The sequence below is a fragment of the Rhipicephalus sanguineus genome, chromosome 5 (assembly GCF_013339695.2).
Source record: "Rhipicephalus sanguineus isolate Rsan-2018 chromosome 5, BIME_Rsan_1.4, whole genome shotgun sequence".
In the NCBI taxonomy this organism is placed as follows: domain Eukaryota; kingdom Metazoa; phylum Arthropoda; class Arachnida; order Ixodida; family Ixodidae; genus Rhipicephalus; species Rhipicephalus sanguineus.
The window spans coordinates 80,397,337-80,418,924 of record NC_051180.1 but is presented as its reverse complement, the minus strand read 5'-3'; the positions used below and the strand labels follow the sequence as shown (position 1 = coordinate 80,418,924).

The 21,588-nt window shown below is 48.8% G+C and overlaps 1 protein-coding gene and 1 long non-coding RNA gene across 5 annotated transcripts in view; both read right to left on the bottom strand.

Annotated features, from left to right (window-relative positions):
- Positions 1-21,588, bottom strand: part of LOC119393835 (mothers against decapentaplegic homolog 6) — a 243,782-nt gene that overhangs the window by 167,015 nt on the left and 55,179 nt on the right. For all 4 annotated transcript variants that reach the window (XR_007416383.1, XR_007416381.1, XR_007416382.1 and 1 more), the window contains exons 2-3: positions 6,598-6,654; positions 5,733-5,792 (exon numbers count right to left, since the gene is read on the bottom strand). Coding sequence is in view for 1 of the 4 variants with exons in the window: in XM_037661016.2 (XP_037516944.1) it covers positions 5,733-5,792; positions 6,598-6,654 (117 nt within the window). In the remaining 3 variants the exon portion in view is untranslated. The remainder of the gene's footprint in view (positions 1-5,732; positions 5,793-6,597; positions 6,655-21,588) is intronic.
- LOC119393836 (uncharacterized) lies at positions 10,272-13,564 on the bottom strand. Its single transcript, XR_005184002.2, has 3 exons — positions 13,498-13,564; positions 12,089-12,171; positions 10,272-10,571 (listed from the first exon to the last, which is right to left on the bottom strand). It is a non-coding gene; the product is annotated as an uncharacterized LOC119393836 (long non-coding RNA).

Below are 21,588 nucleotides of genomic sequence, written 5' to 3'. Positions count from 1 at the left end.
CTCTCCACGACGAGCTGAAAGCCTCGCAGAAAGCTAGGGACACCGCAAATGAAATGACACACAGCGCTTAAGCCTAGACAGCGAAATTCTAAAGGGGGAGAGAGAGAGGAGGACAGGGGGGTGGCCCACGCTGGAGGTACTTATTTTCTAAGAAAGCGTGCCGATGTGAAAGGCAATCCAGACTCCGTTAATCGCGTTGTCACATGTACCTAGAAGTCATGCTGCAATTCTTTTCGTTTTCCTTTTCTCTTTTCATTTATTACTTTCTCCTTTATCATTGCTTTTGCGTGGATCATTTACTCTTATCGCCACTATCAACCATTCGCTGCGCCGGGTGATAAGAAACGAAATAGAAAGAAGGGGTAAAGATTGCTTGCATAATACGGTCCCTGGAAAGAAGTCACCGTGAGTGTTTTTCTTGCTCGCCGCGATATGCAACGGTGATGCCCCGAGCCCACAAGCGACAATGCGACGCATATTTCCCTCGAGAACCAGCCCTGGCTTCGGCAGAGAGGACCCGCTTTCAGGCCACTCCATGCCGCGTGCGTGCAGCGTCCCTTCGACCGCTACGGAGGAGTGAGCTCCGCCCGATGGAAAAGAAACACTCCCCGGCCGACAACGTGAGCTTTCCTGGCTACCTAGGCAGGCCGCCGCTTTCTCCGGCGCGAGAGAACGAAGGTGCGACGAGCCAGTGCTTGTGCCAGCTGGGAGGCGTGGTATAGTCGCCTGAAGTTTCGCGCATGCGCATAGCACGCGGAGCGGAGCTGTCCGGACCGGAAATATACTGGAGGATATTCGCCGTTCATGCCACCAGTCTTGGCGGAAATGGAACTATACAATAGACAACGCACAGAAGCAGAAGGTAAGACGGGACAGGTAGCCCTGAATTTGTAATTACTGGAAGCAGTATACGCAACCTGCGTGGCAATTACCATCGCCAGCGCAGGAGGAGCACTACGCCGAAAGTCCTCCTGCCGCGCGTTGTCGACATATTGACATTTGCGTTAGGATGTACCGATATCAACTAGGCCACCAACAAGCACTACCTACAGTATCAGCCACCCTTTAATATGCAGACTATCGGGCTTTTACCACAGAAAAACAGGTGGCTCACACGCTATAGTGAAGGCAGAAACTAACAACGACCTATTCTGACACATTGCATGCAAAGCCACACTCCTAAGCAGAATTCTGGTGTGAGCTAGTTGGTACTGGTTCATGACTGAGGATATACTTTTGGCGCAAATCGAACGAGGACACATAACGGCGCCTGTCCTGTTTGTTCCTTTGTGTTATGTGTCCTCGTTCGAATTGCGCCAAAAGTATCCTCACTCCTAAGCAGCAACAATACCTCCTTTCCTTTTACCCGTCTCTCTCTCTCTCCGCACGATGAGCGGAGAGAGAGAAAGAGAGAAAACTTTTCGTTCCTTCGTTATGTGACAGCTTACAGCGCTATTTATTTGAAACAAAGAGAGAGAAACACCAGCCAATCGAAATGTGAACGGTATCGCAGCAGTTGCATAGAAGAAGCGACCACGACTGTTGAGAAGGCATCGTCCAGATCCTGTCAGGGAGAAACAGACTGAATCGAGGCAATGAGACGCGCGACCTCCGTGAACGAGTTCAAGATACGCAAACATACCATTGTGTTTTGATGCACTACCCACTAGATCCAATTAACATTCTGGGAACACGAGCTGCCGCAGCCTATTGTTCCGCCTGTCTAGTATGTTTACGGACGCCCCGGGCCTACTCCCCCTGTACTGCGATCTCACAGAATGTCGTGTCAGCACGGCTGCAGCGCGAAGTGAACGAGACGTTCGCGACCATCGCTCCCGTGTCATCTGTACAGCACGGAGTTTACGACCCATACAAGCCGCATCTGTATACAGCCCACGCGCAAGCGCCATGAGCTATATAAGCTCCCGCCACCCGGCCTAGATCCAAACCATGGCAGGCCGAAACAATGGGCCCGGGGCCGACAAGAAAGAAAAACAATGGCTCGCTCGGCACTTGACGCCTTGCAGCGGACGCGATACCGTCGAAGCTGCCAACAGTCGACATGCGAGTGCGACAGAGCGCATGCGCGACACCCAACACGCCTCCGCAATCCCCCGCGGCTCGTATCATGGCACCGTTGACGCTGTGATGGACTTTCATTGAAGAGCTCGAAAGAGAGAATGCAAGAATAGGAACGGCAGGGAGGTTAACCAGACGAGTGTCCGGTTGGCTACCTTGCACTTGGGATAAGGGAATGGTAGACAGATAGAGAAAAATGGAGGGAAGACTGAAAGGAGAGAGGCTTGAAAATACAGAGCAGGCAACCGGCTATACATGCTGATCATTCGAGTAAGTATTACCGTGTAAGAGCCCTGGGCACGCGTGCAGAATGAGCCTCCGCTTGAAGGCAGCACGGATGGGGAACACAAAACGCTGTTGACGAAGAGAATAGAAATTAAGGTATTCTTACGCTGTGGATGAAATCGTGCTTTAGGTGACCAGAAAAAAATTTGAGACAGCTGCGAAATTCTTCAGAGAAAGAAATAGCAGCTTGACAAAATCAGGAGCATCGCCATAGAGCGCACGCATGACATCAATACGGCACAGCGAAGATTTCGTTATAACGAGAGCAACACTTTTCCCATTTCCCAGTACTGTCACTTGTTGGTACACTATCGTCAACGCATAACAATGCATACGTAGAGAGACAATGGATCCGTCGTTAGGTTAGGTTCTGTTGCTGTAACCCAGCCTTGCTCGACTTAATGCAAGCTGCACTATCTTTTTTTATTTTTATTTTTATTTACTCGCGTATGCTTTTTCCGCGACTCTTTGCCCATTTCTGCGAACGACCGCAGCGCCACGTCGAAGGCTCGGGAGGGGCGCGCCGCAGCGCGCAGGACAGATTCACGTTACGTGACTGGAGACACGAGAGAGCCTCGTATAGCCAAGAGGAAGAGAGAAAAGAAATAAGAAAACGCATACAGGGGTGAAAATTTTCAGGAAGAAATAAAAGCGGCACCCGGGCGCGCGCGCGCGAACACAAACGGGCGCCGCGCACACTTGCATGCGAGCGTGCGCCGGCCGCCGCCCACCCCGGCGCCCGCCTGGCTGAGTGCACGGCGGCCTTGGTGGCCTTGCGGTCGAAGCAGGCCCTGCCCGAACGGCACGCACGCACTCATACAACACACGAGGCGCCGCCAATATAGAGATGGTGCGACAGAAAAAGAGAGAAAAAAAAGTAAAGAACCCGGACGGCAGCACAGGTGGGCAGAGGAGACGCGACGCGGTCGATGAACAGTGTCTAGACACGGCGGCCGCCGGTGTTCAGAGAATAAGAGAGACCCCCAGGTGAAACGAGAATAAACAAGAAATCAAACGGGCCAGATCGGCGGTCGAACGGGTACAGCTTATAGCGGACTGAGAGAGTCGGCTGCCGCAGGCAGCCATATGGACTTGAGATACGGTATGGCTGAACGAAAGTACTCGCTATTCGCACGAAGAGCGAGTAGGGCACAATGAAAACGGACACACATTCCCTCTAAGCATATTTACCTTAAGCGAGGTTGAAAATGAAGGCACTGTTTTGAGTAGACAGGGAAAAACAGCAGGGATATGAAAAGTAGGGAGGTATGGGAAGCTGGAGTAAGGGAAATGGGGGAATGAAATAGAAAGAAGAAAAGACTACAGAGTAGTGCTTGCTACACGTAGTGGTATTCCAAGTCGATCCAAATACGTATATCAAAAAAAGGAAAAGAAGAAGAAAGGAGGCCAGTTTTTGACCACAGAGACTAAGTACACTAGAAAGTTGTTATGCAAGATGACGAACCACGTATTGGTCATACGAGACCGTAAGTTGAATTGCTTTGGATATACGACTTCCTCGAAGTCCTTTCAAACAAAGCGCACATTAGACTACCTGAAGTGACCCAGGCACGATTGTTCGGTGACAACTTTCTTCTGCGGAGTGTACGATGTGGTTTTACTTCCTGGGACAAACCTCTGAAAGGTAGATTAGTCTTTTTTTTTTTCTATTGTGCTCTTTCGTGTCATAAATTTGTACCCGCATTCATTGTCAAACAAAAATGAACCAACCCGATTTTTCGCTATAAAAGTAGCCTTCGTAGCTATGCGTTGGTTTGAGAAAGTACATCAACGTCGAATCAATCAATAAATCAATCAATCAATCAGTCAATCAATCAATCATTCAACCAATCAATCAATCAATATGCTATGTAAAGCCGAAACACGAATGATCATCGCCTGGAGAGGTATGTACATACGGAAGCCTTTGTCGGGCATGTACAAGATAATGGCACGCTCCGTACAGTTGGCGCCAATCCACCGCCACAGCATCGGTCATGAGAGCATCACTTGAACAATGATATCATCGGCCATAAGAGCACCGCTTGGACAATTATATAAACCCTGCTAGCCCGCCGTATAAGAGCGAGACGGCCACTTCCGCGAAGAACTTGCGGAACAGCAGCAATCGAACAGACGTGTATCAGATACATATTGGTCATCCTGAAGCGACGAGATAAACGGACGGCCTTGTCTCGCCGAGAGTACTCTCATCGCCTGTCGTGTATACAGTGAAGTGGGCGCTTGCGAGAAACGCCGCTCTGCCGTGTACGAAGTAGCTCACCTCTGCCGGTTTCCTAAATAATTCTCAGTCGTCCATCTGCTACGTGTGTGCTGTTCCATCAGCCGCATGTAAGGTATCAAATCACGAAGAAAACCGTACAAATGTCAGTATATGTAGCCGACAAAGTTTGCGTATATTTATATAGAATTCCAGCAACAGCAGAAGCTTTTGTCATGATGGCCAGTGCAAACAAGACACATGGCTGGAAGAACGCGCACGACACAGCGCTTGTTCCCGGTACTTTCTTCCACAGTCCAGTGTCTTGTTTGTCCTGACCATGCATTAGTATATTCCAACTCGCTCTATTTGCTACCTTATTAGCAGAAGCTTCGCATGCCCGGCCACGGTGGTCTAGTGGTTATGGCGCTCGACTGCTGACCCGAAGGTCGCGGGATCGAATCCCGGCCGCGGCGGCTGTATTTTCGATGGAGGCGAAAATGTTTGAGGCCCGTGTACTTAGATTTAGGTGCACGTTAAAGAACCCCAGGTGGTCAAAATTTCCGGAGCCCTCCACTACGGCGTCTCTCATAATCATATGGTGGTTTTGGGACGTTAAACCCCAGATATTATTATTAAGAAACTTCGCATGTGGAGAGCCTTCTTGAAGCATACAGAATATAACTGCGCAACGTCAGTATAATAACGAAAGCGCGCACATGCAATGCACTGTATCATATGTCTCATCACACGCAATACTCGCGTACAGCATGTTCCCCGGCCCCCTGACCTGCTGACATTGGCTACCTGTTCTCATGGTCTTACCTGTCTGCATCGTCTATGAATACCTCTAATAAAATGGCAATTACTCAACGCTGTGGTGTTCAAGTAACAAAACGCCACGACTGCAGCACTTCGATGCGCGATAAGAGCACAGAACTGCAGCCCACGTGGCATCAAAGACCGCGTCTATTTATTATAGTCCTTCTCGGTGCCTGTCGCGTTACAACTCCTGCGAGGGCACTTGTCCTTCCTGCACCGGTGTAACAGTATCGGCTAACACATGCCGGCGACATACGGTATCGGATCGCAGCAGGTGGTATGGGACAACACCATACCGCATTAAAGATTAGCAAAGCGCGCTCACCGAAAGACGAGTAGGCGTTGCCCATCGGCCGTAGGCTGTATGGAGGCGGCGGCGACGACTCTGCAGATAACAAAACAGGAATAAAGGATTGATAATCACGTTGAGCAGGCTTTAGACAGAATCAATCAATCAATCAATCAATCAATCAATCAATCAATCAATCAATCAATCAAATAAAACACCACGTGATTATAAAACTACAAGAGTACGTGGACCGGTAGACTAAATTATCAAATCAGTCCACAATAATAATGACTCGTTATGGTGCACTAATGAAATGATAAGTACAAACACTTCTGTAAACAGCTAACTAGAAACACATTTGTACAAAAAAAAGAAGGAAAATACTCCAATTAACGGAAGTACCAAAATTGTCCGAATATGATGAATATATAGAAAAGGTCAACAATGAATTGTTACAAATGGAGTAGTGTTTACATGTATAATGCGATGCTGGAAACATGTATAGCCTAGTTTTTAACTAAACCGTTTTCCGGTAAATACAGCGAAGTTAAATAAACAATACCTATTCAAACCTATTATATGCTTCAAACCAGAAAAGAAAAGCCCAGAATTTACAGCTGGCGTTGAATCACACGACCCTAATGTACAAACAATTTAAGTAAATTTATTCCTGTTGTACCTGTAAGTCCAAGCAGTACGATCATGGCCGCCCATTTCCCGACCCAACAGGCCAATCGACTCACTTGCCCGTCGCACTCCCTGTGAACGCTGTGGGTTAGCAACCTCGGCTACATCGCTTACATAAGCAGCAGACAAATGAGTCGACCCGACCGAGGGGTAGCCGCGTCGCATTAACGTGTACGTAGCAACGCGCACATGTGGTTACCGCGATCTCACTCACCGACTGGCGGGTAGCTCTCCTCCTGGATCTGCAGACTGTACGGAGGCGGTGGAGACTCTGCAAAGAAGATAAATAGAGGCGACAGTCAGCGACAAGGTTCTATAGTGCGGCGAAGGCAAGCATTTACACCATGCAGTTTAGTTCATTCTTTTTCTTGTTGCAAATTTGAAGTAGTAGCGGTATATGTATATATACCGCTACTACTTCAATGTATACAGTAGCACTGTATATATATATATATACAGTGCGAGATAAAGAAGGAAAGAAAACATACACACTAAACAATTAAGCCAGCCATTCGCGTTAGTCTGCTGGAATGAGCGTATAGCACTTTTCTCTGTAAAGCATACGATCCTCGTCTCTCATTTTCTTGTGCCGCCCCCTGCCGTTTTGGTAGGCGGTCGGAGCTTCGCGAGGTGATCCGGGACAGCGGGGTTCGCCAGAACAAAATCCTCCGAGATCGGGGAACCTACCACAGCGTTTCCAAGACTCTCCCGCCAGGGGAAGGGCGCATGCGCTGTGACATTGCGAAAAAAAAAAAATAAAGAAGGCGAATACTGCTAAGGTTTTCGACATATTCGAAGGGAACGAACACACAGAGCAGCTGGGCGAGCGGAACCTCTCATCCCAAAGAGTGGGGGGCGGGAGGATGAAGAGGACAAAAAGATAAGGCTTGCTGCTCTACAGTGGAGGGGATGAATCGGCAGGTACGTACGTAGCACGGGCTAACAAACGGGACGGGACGGGACCACGGCGAAGTGCATAAGGCGTTAGTGTTCATTGCTGACGTCAAGCTGTAGCGTCTGAACTGTTGGCAGCACAAAAAGCAGGCGCAGCGCCAGCGCAAGGACGTAGGCGTGCGCCGGCATGCGAACGCGTCGCGCTGCAATATTGATCACCCCGAGCACAGACGCCTCTGTTGAGCAACAAAGGCAGCGGCGTACCGCGCACCTGCTGCAGTGTTGACCAACAACGCGAGACAGACAAATGATTTGTATTTTCACCTCGTCTTTCCGCTTCACACGCGCGCATTTTCGGAATCGAGTACCGTAAAAAGCAAGGTCACATACGATAATATATTTGGCGAAACACCGAACCTTCCCGCAGGGTGAGCCAACGGTTCCACGCGTGCGTCAGAGAGAATAGTTTTGTTGCATACAGACAAAAGACCCAGACAGACTGCCGATTCTTTTCTCTCTCTCTAATGATATACAAATTTAGCTGGCAAGAGAGGTTGAATGACAGGTTGCAGTCCCAGTTAGAGATGTCTCATTCATACTTTTGCTCTGTTGCTCAATAAAAGTTTCAAGTATCATTTCTGCCGCCGACGCAGGTGTGAGACTACAGTTAGCGAGCCCGTATTCACACACACACACGCACACACACACACACGCGCACGCACGCACGCACGCACGCACACACACACACACACACACACACACACACACACACACACACACACACCACACACACACACACACACACACGTGGGAGCCAATGGCGAATATAAATTACGCATTTATTTAAAGCTTTTGCGAGTTCCGTCCCATCTTCCAAACTTTCGCGCTCGGCGAAAACACTGTGAATGTTGGGACGTGTCGCGTATGCATACGCAAATGAGCAAGCGTGTCACGTGACAACGACTACACGAGAAGGGGCAGTGCCAGGAAATGTGACCACGAGAAACCCTTCGGCGCAGAGACAAGGCAGGGGGAAAGAAAGAGACAACGATGAAGTATGCGCACAGAGATGAATTGCCGGGCAAACAAGGAGCTGGATAACAGCAACTTGACGCTTCCTCTCTGCACGAGCTGGATGCAGGAGCACGCGCGCGATAAGAGAAACCGACCGAAGCAGTAAACTGGCGCCTAAACGAGTACTGACACAATCTCGAAGTTGCGTGAACTTACACGGTGCTGTGAACGGCTTCACTGCGCGCGCGCTTTCTTCGTTTTGTTGACGGAGACGCCGTACATCAGGTGCAACGCCATGGAAGCTAGCGAGACTTCTTGCAGTAGATGCGCTCGCGCGAAGAAACAGTTCAATGAATTTACCACCCGTAATGTGATTTTTTTCCCTCCTTAGGCTGTATAATAAAAGAAGATGATTTGTGCCCAAGAAATAAACGTACCCCGTTATTTACTGTGCTGTCGACAGTTTGTTCTGGATCGTTTAGCGTCTTTTTTTTTTGTATCGTAGCCTCCGCGATTAGCACTGGCAACGCGCTGCAGGAACTAATCGCGGAGGCCAAGCAAAATACACGCGGATTTACACATTTTGCTGGCCGAACTACTTGCATAGCTTCCACAGCGTTGCACCTGATGCCTGATGTATGAAACAGGGGGGCGCGGTGCGGGCGCGGTTTGGTCGGGAAGAGCGGCCGAGAACGGACGAGAACGGGTGAGAGCAACGGCCGCTCTGAGGAGTTTTGCGATTCACTTGGAAGTGCCCTTTGTACTACTGTAAATATTGTAAAGTATAGACCCAGTGTACGTTCATCGAACTGTGCCTTCCTCAACAACGAGCATCAACCATCGAAAACCGAAGAATTCACTACACACGGTTTGCATTTCAGGCGTTAAAAGGACGACGGTTAGTAAGTGTTCAAGTTGGCGAAACACTTTCCGAATATTTTAATTTAACACTAAAGTTCGCTTCAAAACGCTCGAACGGCGTCACACTGCTGTGGCGCCTCGATTTGGAGAGAAATAATCTCACATTGTGTAGCGCTAAGGCTATAGGCCGGGAGTGCTGCGCGTGTGTGGCAACAGCCGCAGCGATCTCAGGGACGGAGCAAGTGACAGAGCTGTATGACGTCATAGAGTCAATCACCTCGTGGTTACCAAGAATGATTCGCAGAAGCAGTACTTCTTTCTAGAGACTTTCTACGGGGCCAGAGTGAGAAACGAAGACGAAAGGCAGGGAGGTTAACGAGGCTTTGGCCCGGTTGGCTACCCTACCGGGATAGAGTCACTGTTAGCATATTCGTATATCTCTAGGCACCCACAAAGCCACAGGTTGCAGCGACCCGCAATTCCACATCATGGAGGGAAGATCGAGGTGTGGGGACATCGTGACGATTGTGCGCGCGCGCTCAACGCCGTGTGCAGACTTATACTGTATATGCTGCCCTTGGGAAGCTTCCGTACACTGTAAACCATTTAAAGCAACCAAAACACCCTTTTTCATTACTAGAATTTGCAAAAATGGGGAAGCAAGGGTGTTTTGCTTGCCCAAATAGCCTTTTCGTTTGCGTAAGGGTTAATGCTTACTAAAACACCCACTGTAAAAAAAATTTTGTCAAAATGACGGGAAAATCTTGGCAGCTCTATTTCCAAGCATATGGCCGTCAAAATGATGGCAGGCCGTCATTTTCAAATGATGGTAATATTTTATCATTTTGATGTCTTTCCCGTCAATTCAAAATACAAGCAAACCGTCAAATTGATAAAATGTAACTATCAAAATAACTGAAGGTCGTCATTTGCAAATGACGGTGTTCTTTCATTTTGACGTCTTTTTCATGAACTCAAAACACAACCGACCTGTCAGATTGATAACATTTCACCGTCATTTGCAAATGACGGTATTCTTTCATTTTGACATCTTTTTCGTGAACTCAAAATACAACCGACCTGTACGTCTTTTTGTCAATGCTATTATGAGACCATCAATGTAGCATTTTCTCTGCGAGGTGACAAGAGACTCTCAACATGAAATGCAGCTGCATTGTTAGTATGATGGCCCAAGAGATGAAGTGTATTCTGTGTCACTATGAACTGTAGAGTGGTGTACCTCACCATGCGACCATCACTCGACATGGGTAGTACCTAATAAAATATGCATCGAAAGCTTTTGTCAATACTTGCACATTTATTATTCAAAGCGCTTTGATAAGGCTGAGCACCCTTGGTCCTATTCCGCTGCCTTTTCCTTTACCCCGCCTTTTGGTCCGGTTGATCTGTCCAATGTACCTGGAGTAAACAAAAAGAGAATGACATAATAAATCCATGCGCCATAAACTATGCCAATCACATATTTGGGTTTCAGATGTGAAACGCCGGAAATGTATAAACTATGCTGCATTGTGTGAGAGACACTGTATGATGAAATCAAAGGACACCAGATAGAAATGCTGAGCAGCAAATGTGACCATATTTGTCGCATACTGAACTAGCTACATGTATATGCTCTGATGCATAATGTTCCCAAGTAAGCATGGAGGGTAATAACAAATATAAAATGTAAAAAGAGCCCACAGTTGCACAAACAAACCGTGTATTATTTCTAGTAACAGAAATAGCTGCTCATAATGTAGAGGGATAAACACATACTCTAAACCGTAATTCTGCAAGGTCATTTTGCTTCACTTCAGGAGCTCTGCCATGAATCGCATCTAGACCACTAAGTTCTAGTATAGGCTACATGCACACTTGTGGCAGCTGTCCACTTTTACAAACCTCATTATCATGCCCTGAAACTTGTTAAACATCAACACTGGTGAAATCTTGGCCTGCACTGCTAGGTGCTGCAAGATCTTCCTCACATTGTGTCACACTCTGTCTTGGACACACAATGCTGCCATGAAAGCAACTTACATGAGACGTGAATGATTTTGCACTTGAAAACACTTTTTTACAGTTTACAAAACAACAGGCAGTGGCAACACTAGAAGAAATATGCTTCTTAACGTGCCCAACCTCTTTAAAAAAAAAAAAGAAAACTTGACATCACGAAATATATGAGGACATCTAAATTCTTGTCCAGATGACACAGAAGCAACATCATCTCCAACATGACTGCGTGAAACAAGCACACGCAGTGCATTAAATGTTTTGAAATGTTTCGAGCAGCCCTGATTTACACATGCTACATTAACATTATGAACATTTGAATGAACTCTGTAGTGTCTCTCATATTTGTACAAGTTCTGCACTGCAGTCTCGCAAATGTGACAAGAAATCATGACATTGAGATGTGTTTCCATGAAATATACTTTAGAAATATGCGCCTATGAGCTGACTTCGCTGACGAGGCAATATGTTGCAGCTGTGGCTTGGGTGCATGGGGTGAGTAGGCCTGCACATTAAATTTGAGGTATTAGTTCAGAGGACCCTATTTAGGGTCTGATTTGTCTTAACAAACGACACACGTGTCCTCAGAAATTTTAAAACATGGAGACAATAAATTCCAGAGATATTCAATACATACGTCGCTTCATGGAGTGTTAAAGTTGCAGTGACATCCACAGCCAAGTATGCTTGAGGTTGATATACACCTATGCCAGAAGGCTTATGCGCTGACAGTGGGGCAATACGTCGCAGCTGTGGCGTGGGTGCATGTAGGCAGTTGGCCTGCACATTAAACTTGAGGTACTAATTCAGAAGACCCCATTTAGGGTCTGGTCTTTCTTTACAAATGACACACACATGTCCTCAGCAATGTTAAAACACGCAGAAAAAAAAAAAATTCCGAGATACTGAGTACATACCTCGCTTGGTCGAGTGCCAAAGTTGCAGTGATATCCACGGCCAAATATGATTGACGTTGACCTTTCAGACCTGTCCTGTGAACCTGAAATGATTGGAGCGATTAGCAGTCAGTCAATCACATCCATTCGATAGTTACATGCAGTAACTTGCAAGCACTTGACAAATCCCTTAGCCTCCTCCTCACCCTGCTGTGTTTTAAATCCTTACACATGTCGAGAACATTGCAATTTAATCCAGTTTCTCCATTTTTACGCAGTGACAGCTGCTCGTTTGATAGGCGGCACTTTTAAATTTTCTATGAAAAAATTCAAAGTCGGGGCACGCGCGTGGATGCTCTTGGTGTAATGCTTCTCAATACAAACTCCGTCTTTCGCGTCTTGGTCTTTTTTCTTTTTTTTTTTTCGCAATGCTTCAGCGCTCCCGTTCAGTGGCGTAGCCAGGGGGTGGCACACCGGGCCCGTGCCCTCCCCGAAATTCTTTTGCATACAGAGCGAAAAATGACCATTTCAAGGAGGTGCCCCCAACCCCCGAAATGAAGGCGGTGCGCCCCCCCCCCCCTACCCCTGAAAAAATTTCTGGCTACGCCCCTGCTCCCGTTTGCATGTTACAAGGTCACTTTCGATTGCGATTCGTGAATCAGAATAGAGCTGGCCAATCGCTATCGGATACCAACGTCTGCATCCTTTGCCGGGAAACGATCAAGAAACAAAGAGAGTAAATTGCACAAGAAATGCAGTTTTAAGCCACACTACAATACAAAAAAAAAACTATTAATTTATAGTTGACGTGTACTTTTACGAATTAGCGACTATAGCATCCACATTATGCAAGTCGTCAGAGTTGCAGATGATCATGATCAGCATTAGCGCATGTATACCAACGAAAAGATGAAAAGCAAAAAGTAAACAACTAAATAAAGTCTTATACTAATTGAGGACCCTATTGAGCATTTTTTTCAAGTGCTCTGAACGTACTCGACCGTACATGGCGCACTAGAGTTCCTCCACTCGATCCCAGTCCTCGCACCGTTTTAACCACTTTCAATCGCCATCGAAAGTGCGCGAAAAGTGCACTCTACTCAAAAACGCGCGCCAATATTCCTCGTACGTTTGAGCTTTTTTTTTTTTTCACTGGAACATTTTTATTCATTTTTTTTTCTTCTTTTATCACACTAGATGCAAGCTGACGCTTGAAAATTGCTGCACGTGGTTCAGCCTCGGTGCGAAAGCACATCGCTCGAATGCATACCGCAAAAAGCAGAACAGACGAGCGATGGGAGTCGCCTCCACAACGCGCGAAAACTAGAGCTTACTTCTTTGCTACACGCAAACGAAGTGCCTTGTTAAACAGTGCACAGCCGAAGGTGTAAACAGACGAAAGTAGTATATAAGTGGAACAGTACACTCACCTTTACACGTGCACTCGAGTTGAGGCTGCAGCTCCAAAGCACACGCGCGCGTTGCACAGGCACTCGCACGCCACGCAAAAAAAAGACAAAATGGCGCACCAAACCGACATGGAAGAAGCACGCACAAAGATCGAAGAAACACGTTGGAATGTACTGGCGTACTCTCCACTCTTTTTCTTGGAGAGGTAACCGCTGAGAGAGCGACGTGTCACGTGACGTACGGTAGCCAACCGAGGCGCGCTGGAACTTTCTCTCTCATTTTTCTCTCGTCTCTCTTTCTCTCCGCTCGCTCGTTGACAAGAGAGTCGATCGCCGCGCCGGGCTCACTGGAAACCTCCTGGCAACCAAGTTCCGGGCCCTCGCGGCATCTGGGGCATCCGTCTCCTTCCACTGGCTGCCCTCTCACGTCGGCATAGCTGGCAACGAGGAGGCGGACAGACTGGCCAAGGCAGCACACCAGCCAGGCATCCCCATCACCCAGGCCGTGGCGGCCAGGGACTACTCGCAGGCCCGCCTCAAGAAGCTCCTCGTCACAGTCCACCCTGACCGGAGGGTGGCCAACGGGCAGGGACCAAAGCTTCTCCCAGAGACGGGCCTCACCAGGAGGGAACGAGCCTCCCTGCTGCGACTGCGGACCGGCTGTGTGTGGACCGCGGCCCGCCGCTACCTGAAGGGTCGCTGCGCCTCCCCGGCCTGCAGCCGCTGCGGCGACCCCGAGACCCTCGAGCACCTCCTTTGTACCTGCCCCGGATTGGCAAAGGAACGCTCGACAGTCACCACAGCCTACCGGAGGCAGGGCCTTCCTGCCACTACCCTGGAGCACCTCCTCTTCCCATCCCGTCCCCATCTACCAGCGCTCCGGAGCCTGGCGGATTTCATCGAGGAGACGGGAATCGCGGCCTACCACTGAGACCGGGGCCTTTGCCGCTCTTATCCTTGCTGCCGGCCTGCTGCTCTTCGTACTGATGACCTCTGTGCCTCTACACCTCTAACCTTCTCTTTCCTATCCACTGTCATCCCCTCTCCCTTTCCCGCAGGCGCTGCGCCGTGCTCCCGACCGGGCTGCAGAAATTAGGCGCCTTTTCTTCTACAAACCACACCTACCTACCTACAAGAGAGTCGCCGTCTTTCCCATTTGACGCCGACGGCTCGTCAAAAAAGATAAAGAGGTCGCTGTCAAAATGATGGCTCGTTTTAACAGTGCCCTTCAGGAGGTAAGGGTGTTATGGTTTATCAAAACACCTGTGGCCCATACGACAGGAGTGCTAGCTGATAATCGGAACCGGCTAGTTTAGAAAGCGTTGAATATAAGGCGGGTTTAAAACAACGGATCTGTCTGTCTCAGCACTATCTACAAGCCCACCATAAATTTAGCCATATTCTGTGATTGTTTGTTGTTTAATTATGCAAGAGAAATATTCCCACCGGCACTGAACGGTGGCTCAAGATACTGTAGCTATATATGCCACGTAGTCGGTGTTGTTTGTGGCTGTGTAGCCTGGCGCTCTGCCCAGGCCCGTAGCCAGGGAGGAGGGGGGGGGGGGGTAGGGCTAGCCCCCCCCCCCCGGAATTTTGGTGAAGTAGGCGTTCTTATCAAAAATAAATAATAAAAATGGGTGTTTTTCTCAACTAGTCAACGTTTTCAGCAAGTGTCCCCCCCGCGAAAAAATTTCCTGGCTACGGGCCTGGCTCTGCCCATTTGATGCTTATGTGATATATATTTGTGTGCACTGGTTGGGTGTGTATGTGCATTATTGTATCCTTTGGTGTTGATGCAATTGCATTTTCCCTGACTGGTAGTCTGTTTGTCAAAAATAAGGGTGTTTAAAGATTTGGTACCCCCCCCCCCCCCGCCTTGTTAGGGCTGTTTTGATTTGGGTGTTAGTTATAGACACGGCAAAACCCCCTTAAGGATGTGATGTAAAGTCGTTTACTGTGTAGGTACTAGGGAGCATATATACAATAACTTTAGCCATATGTATATATGAGGATGTCGTTGCGACTGTGCCTTTTCGAGGATGACCACAGTCTGCATTAATGCAACATATTAACGACCATGTTTCGGTAAAGTTGTAGGGCTACGTAATTCCACTTCAGCAAATTATCTCGGCTACGGCGCTGTATTGCCGTGCAGCCACATATCAAATGGTAGACTCAGATCATCAACCAAGCAAACAGCAGGCAGGCCACATATTTTCCCATTATGTCGCTCTCGTGGACCGAAGCACTTGCACATCTTGAAAACAGCGCAAATTACGACACAAGACAAGTGGAGATTGAAGGACACACCGCAGCTCATCGTGTCCGTGCCGTAATTAGCGCCATTTTCAATATGTTCAAGAACTATTACCCAGCTGTCAATTCTTCGACCGAAGCACTCGCTAGCGTAAACCCTTTACTCGATCGTGCCGAACCGCAGGCCTGGCACGCAGGCACGCGCGGATGATGGCTGAGAGAGCGGCTGCCGGACAGGCCGAGAGACGACGAGGGAGGACGCCGGCGCCGCGACGTCGGCCGGCTGCCAAGGCAGCGCCAACGGCCGCCGCTTTCAAGGGGGAGGATGACGTCGGCTATCTTCGACGGCAGCCGCCGGCGACCATCGAAGAACCAGAAATATCCGCCGCCGAGAACCGACCCCCCCCCCCCCCCCCCCCACCTTCCCACCAACCATTCCCCTCGCCTTCAGCTCCGGAACGACGGCGGCAGCGCGCGTCGCCTGACGGCTCCGGCGACGAGCGAAGTCGAGTCTGCCCGTCGCGCAATCATCCTGCGAGCATTTCTTTCTTTTAAGTGCACAGCACTTTAGGGCGGGGGGGGGGGGGGGGGGGGGTCCCTGTCTCATGTCGCACGGTGACGCAGTGGACAATACAGACCTAAAACAAGTCTAACAATGCTCAAAGCAAGGGGAAAATAAACTAACAAGCTCTAAAATAATATAAACTACAGAAATAACCGCGAATTAAGCGCAATAAATTACCTAAAATCGCGAAAAACGATTCTGAAATATGCGACTGATACCCGCGCCGCGCAAGAGCGACTGTGCCTTTCCGGCAAGCGCGCGATTGCCAAGGGAATCGCTGGGTTGCCCGTGCTACGCGCACTTCCTCAGGCTTCACGGTAGTGGAGCTGCATTAGGCGCAGAATTTAGAGAAGAGTCTCGAGCTCACCTCACTTAGCGGGCCGCAGTCACGAAATTTAGTTTCCCGATGGGGCCGGAATAGTGATGAAGGTTGGATTAGAAGAGGCGGGGGGGGGGGGGGGGGGGGGGGTGAACAAAACGTCAGCCGACGCTGCCATTAAAAAAAAAGGCCTTCCGTACATCTCATTCATATATGAGTCATTTCTGAAGGGGCTTCGGTGTCAGGTTTCAAGAAACACATCGATCAATGACTGAAATGAGGACCCCGATTCTGAAATTGCTTTTTCTTCCACAATTATGTTTTAACACATGGTAACCGGATGGGATGCCTCACGAAGAAAATGCTTGAGACCATTCACGTATGTCTAGCTCATGAAAATGAACGACGTTCAAACGAGACGTGCGCGAATAGCAGTTCGTTTCAACCATCGTTTGTTTCAACGAAGGTAAAACGTAAGCGGCATTTCTATCGCCGTAGTCATATTCGCTCCCGCTCTGCAGGGTCGTCCCTACATTTCTTCCAGCCGTTTTCCGAGCACCGAAGCATGCGACGAAGGCCGAGACAGACAGTACGATTTTCCATCCCATGCGACGTCCGACGCGGCGGTACGGCAGCCGGAACGGTGGCGGTCCGATGAGATGAAAGGTCACCATTCCGGCTTCCGCACCGCCGCGTCGCACGTCGCATCGGATGGAAAATCGTACCGTCTGTCTCGGTCTTAAAGGCGAAGCGAGGTTGGCATGGCGGTGCCCCGAACGACGCCTTCGTGACAAATGGTCTCTCGCGTCTTTCTTTCTTGAGGTCAGCAGCGCGAAAATTCGCGCGCCGAACGAGGTGCAGGGTCGACCACATGTAAGGTGAACACAACTTATTAGTATTCAAGCCGCTAAAACTCGTACACTTGTTCTACACCACGGGGGGAAATGTCCGTTATGTGATGTCTAATCATGGTATCGATAAACACAACAAAAACTTGCAGGGTATGTAAGACGACTGGAAGGCGAAAACCATCTTCTTCTTCTCAGTCAATGTATTATTGATCCTGCCTCGTCATTCTCCGAGAACTTTCTCTGCACCTAACGTGGTTCGGAGGCGGCTCACCTGGTTTTGCACTGGCTCCGTGATCGGGCCACTTTTGACCAAGCTACGATGCCATGTGATGGCGTCATCAAGTGATGATGTTTTATTGCGTCACTCACGCCGGTGAACTATCGCGTTTAGTTAGGTATCTATAGATAAGTCTTTCGCCTTAATTATTTCCGAATTACGTATTAAAATCAGCTTTTATGAGGTCTTGAATACTAATGGGGTGCTCACCTTAGATGTGGACGACCCTGTAGATCAACAACGGCTTTCGCACGAATGAGAAACAGCAAAAAAAAAAGAAAAAAAAAAAAACTCGCGCTCAGTTCATATACGCGACTGACCGAAGACAGAGCATGCGGCTCGTCGAGGCAGCAGCAGCGCACGAAAATTCAGATTCCAGAATTTTTTTTCAACTGAAAGAATCGGAAAAACACGCCGGAGTGAAAAACCTATTCGCGTTACATATCGATAGGATTTTCCGCAAGGACGGGTCGACTCGCGCGACTGTCACTCACTTTCTGCTGTGATGTCGGAACACGACCTCTCGCCTGTCGCCAACTCCGCGAAACAGCATCGGCAGCTGTTTACTAACGGGGGCAGTCAGCGAGTGAGAGTCGCTAGCAAAACAGGTAAGATTTTCTAGTGACCCTACAGACCAGGGGTCTCAAATTCACCTCAGCTAGCGGGCCGCAGTTACGAAATTAGTCTCCCGCGAGGGCCGGGACAGGAAAGTAGATAAGCGCAGGGGGAGGGAGAGAGTGTAAACAAAAAAACGAAACGTCACCTAACGTTGTCGTTTGAAAGACCTTCCCCCACATATACTATATGGGTCATTCCTGAAGGGGATTTTTAGTCAGGGTTCGAGAAGCACATCGATACTGATATTCTGAATAAGTGAAATCAGGACGCCAATTATGAAATAATTTTCATTTCACGGTTATGTTTTAGCACATGGTGACCGCTTGGTGTGCCTCATGAAAGAAATGCTTGAGGCGAGTCACATCTTGTGTAGCTCATGAACATACTTAGTAAAAAAAAAAAAGAAAAATATGGCTCAGTGATGTACGGGCCGCGGGCAGCTAAAAAAAAAAAAAAGTTCGCGGGCCGCGTGTTTGAGAACCCTGCTATACAGACATTGGAGTGCTTGACGGGAAGTCCACCCCCGGCCCCCGCTTTCTCTTCCTTTTCCTCTCTTTGGTAAGAGGTCGGTAGATGCACGAATAAAATCACGAACGGTTAATCGCCAACCGAAGAATCGTTAACGGACCATACACCATATGCAGGGCCCGTATCCACAGGGAAATGTGATTGGATCAGAGCTGTTCGTAACAGCATATGTCAGCCAGTCGATGGATATCTGATGCATTTTGTCGAGCTGATGTGTACTGTGCAATCCTCCAACAGTCCGAACGATGAAGCACGCTTGTGGCCATTGGACCGGCCGGGAAAGGAATTTGGAACGCACGGTGGAGCTGTCTGAAGAGATAAGCATCTCAAGGGAAGGCGGCTGGCGATGGACAGGCCTTACGACCGAACAATCACCGCAAATTCGGTTCCAGGTCAATTTAAATCGGCTAGAGGTGACCATCCAAGCAACTAAAACGGGAGAAACCTACTTAAAGTAGAGCTTCGTTACTACTTAATGCACGCAAGGGGAGCGGTGCTCGACCAACACAATTGGAAAGAGAGATAAGGAGAGGGATGGAGAATTGACGTCTCGCGCGTAAAAAAACTGCATGGAGGAGAAAGAGGCCGCGAGTCCATTCAGGCGTTGATAAGCGACGGGCAAGGACGCAGCTCGGCCCCTTGGGCAAACGCATGGCGACACTGGCCGGACCGACGCCGCCATCAGCCCACGGCTCGCCTATTTACCGCACCGCCGCCTTATCAGACGCCGCCGCCGCACTCGGAGAGGGAGGAGGAAGAGGAGGAGGTTCTATACTCCTGCTTCGCAACACTCGAGTGCACAAAACACTGCGCGCTATCTCCACGACCGAGATGAGCCTCCCCTCTCGAAGGCCCTTATGCACACACACACACACACACACACACACACACACACACACACACACACACACACACACACACACACACACACACACAACCGGGGGGGGGGGGCACCTCGTTTAAGCAGCGCTAGCCACTATTGGCCGCGAGATCGACCTATAGGTGGCAGCACCATCGTCGCGTTAGTGTGGAGAGGCGGTCGGCGGCGCGTATACAAATGCACACAGCGGCGCTTCGTTGTAAGCGGTTTAAGCCTTGTCGGTGAATAAAATGCGTTGATTGCAGCTGACTGGTAATATATACGCTCTTCATTATTGAATCGATGCACGAAGATCATCCAATGTTACTATTACTAGTGAGAGAAGCGCAATTTGCCGATGAAAGGGATGCTCGCGCTGTATATACGTGCTTAGCTTGTGTTCTATGTACTATACGCACTGCTGCAGCACGACTGAAATAAACTGTTTACTTCTTGTTCATTTGTATACCAGCCCATATTCCTGTGCAATGAGTTCAATAGCACTGTTCGCGCGAATACGCAGGTAAGAGTTTAGCATCTTTCATCGATTGATTACGTGCACGACAGTGATGCAACTGGTTATTTATGGAGTAAGTGTCTTTTTTAAACAAATAATGTGTAAAAGAAGGATGAGGTTTTGCGTGAAATTATACGACATAAATGTAAGGCACGCCGTCGGGATTAATTTGAACATCTGGGTTCTTCAAAGCGTACCTAAATCTAAGCACACGGGTGGTTCTACATAAATTTCGCCCCAAGTTAAAATTGCGCGCGGCAACTTCGTTTTATGACTGCCGTGTCATTCCACTGTCTGCTATTTTTTAGGGGACAGTTTGAGTACCGAAGTGTCAGACTTCACTTTCTATAATACATATCTCGCTGTAGCGGGACCACGACCGTAGAATAAAAGGACATCTCAAGCACAACTACAGCTCATCATGAACTACAGTGCCGCAGTTATACACCTAACAACAACGCGAAAGTGCATGAGCCTCGCTTTTGTTTACCACCGAGTCGCTAAAACGGTGCATTCACACACTATTTAATGCTCCTCATGTTTGGGACTATGCCAAGCACACTTTAGGATGTACTTGAACCAGAAAGCGGCACCAACACTGAAATGATTCTGGCGAACGAAGCGTACGACACCAATACACAGCCCTCTCGAAAGTCGCACTCACTGGTCTTATTACAATGCGCATGCAGCCGAGCAAGCCCATTTGCTTCTGTACACCATGTTAGGTATACGTACGAGCAGTTAAGCTCGCGCTAACATAACAGAACAAACCGCCCTTTGAGAACGTGCAGGACGTACGCGCACATGCAAACAGCAGACGACGCAGGGAGCAATCCACACTAGGCGCGCTTCAGCCAGTAGCCGCCAGGCGGCGACTACGCTCGATCTCGCGACCAATAGGAGAGACGCCTATTCAACAAAGCGGTGACTGGAAGACAAGAAAACAATGAATGGTCCTACATCACTAAGGGGCGTAGCCATGGAGGATCTAATTATGCGGGTCCGACATTAGTGTATGGGTTTTTTGTATAATATATTGGCGGCGAGGAGTTACGGAGTCGCCCTCTATCGGACGCGCCTCGATTGCGAGCTAGGCAGGATGCCGCCGGCGCGCACCCCATAGGTTCTGCTGTCGGCGCTCTACAAAATCACCTCGCGGAAGCCCTCCGGGACATTTCTGGAGGTACTTTCGAAAATTAATATGTTCTTTCCTGTCAAAAGAATAATTTTCGACGAACAGAAAGCACAAGATAGTCTACAGTCGCTGTCTCTCTGCAGAAAACCGAGCACCCGCTTCACGCGGTCACCGCGCTGGAGACCCC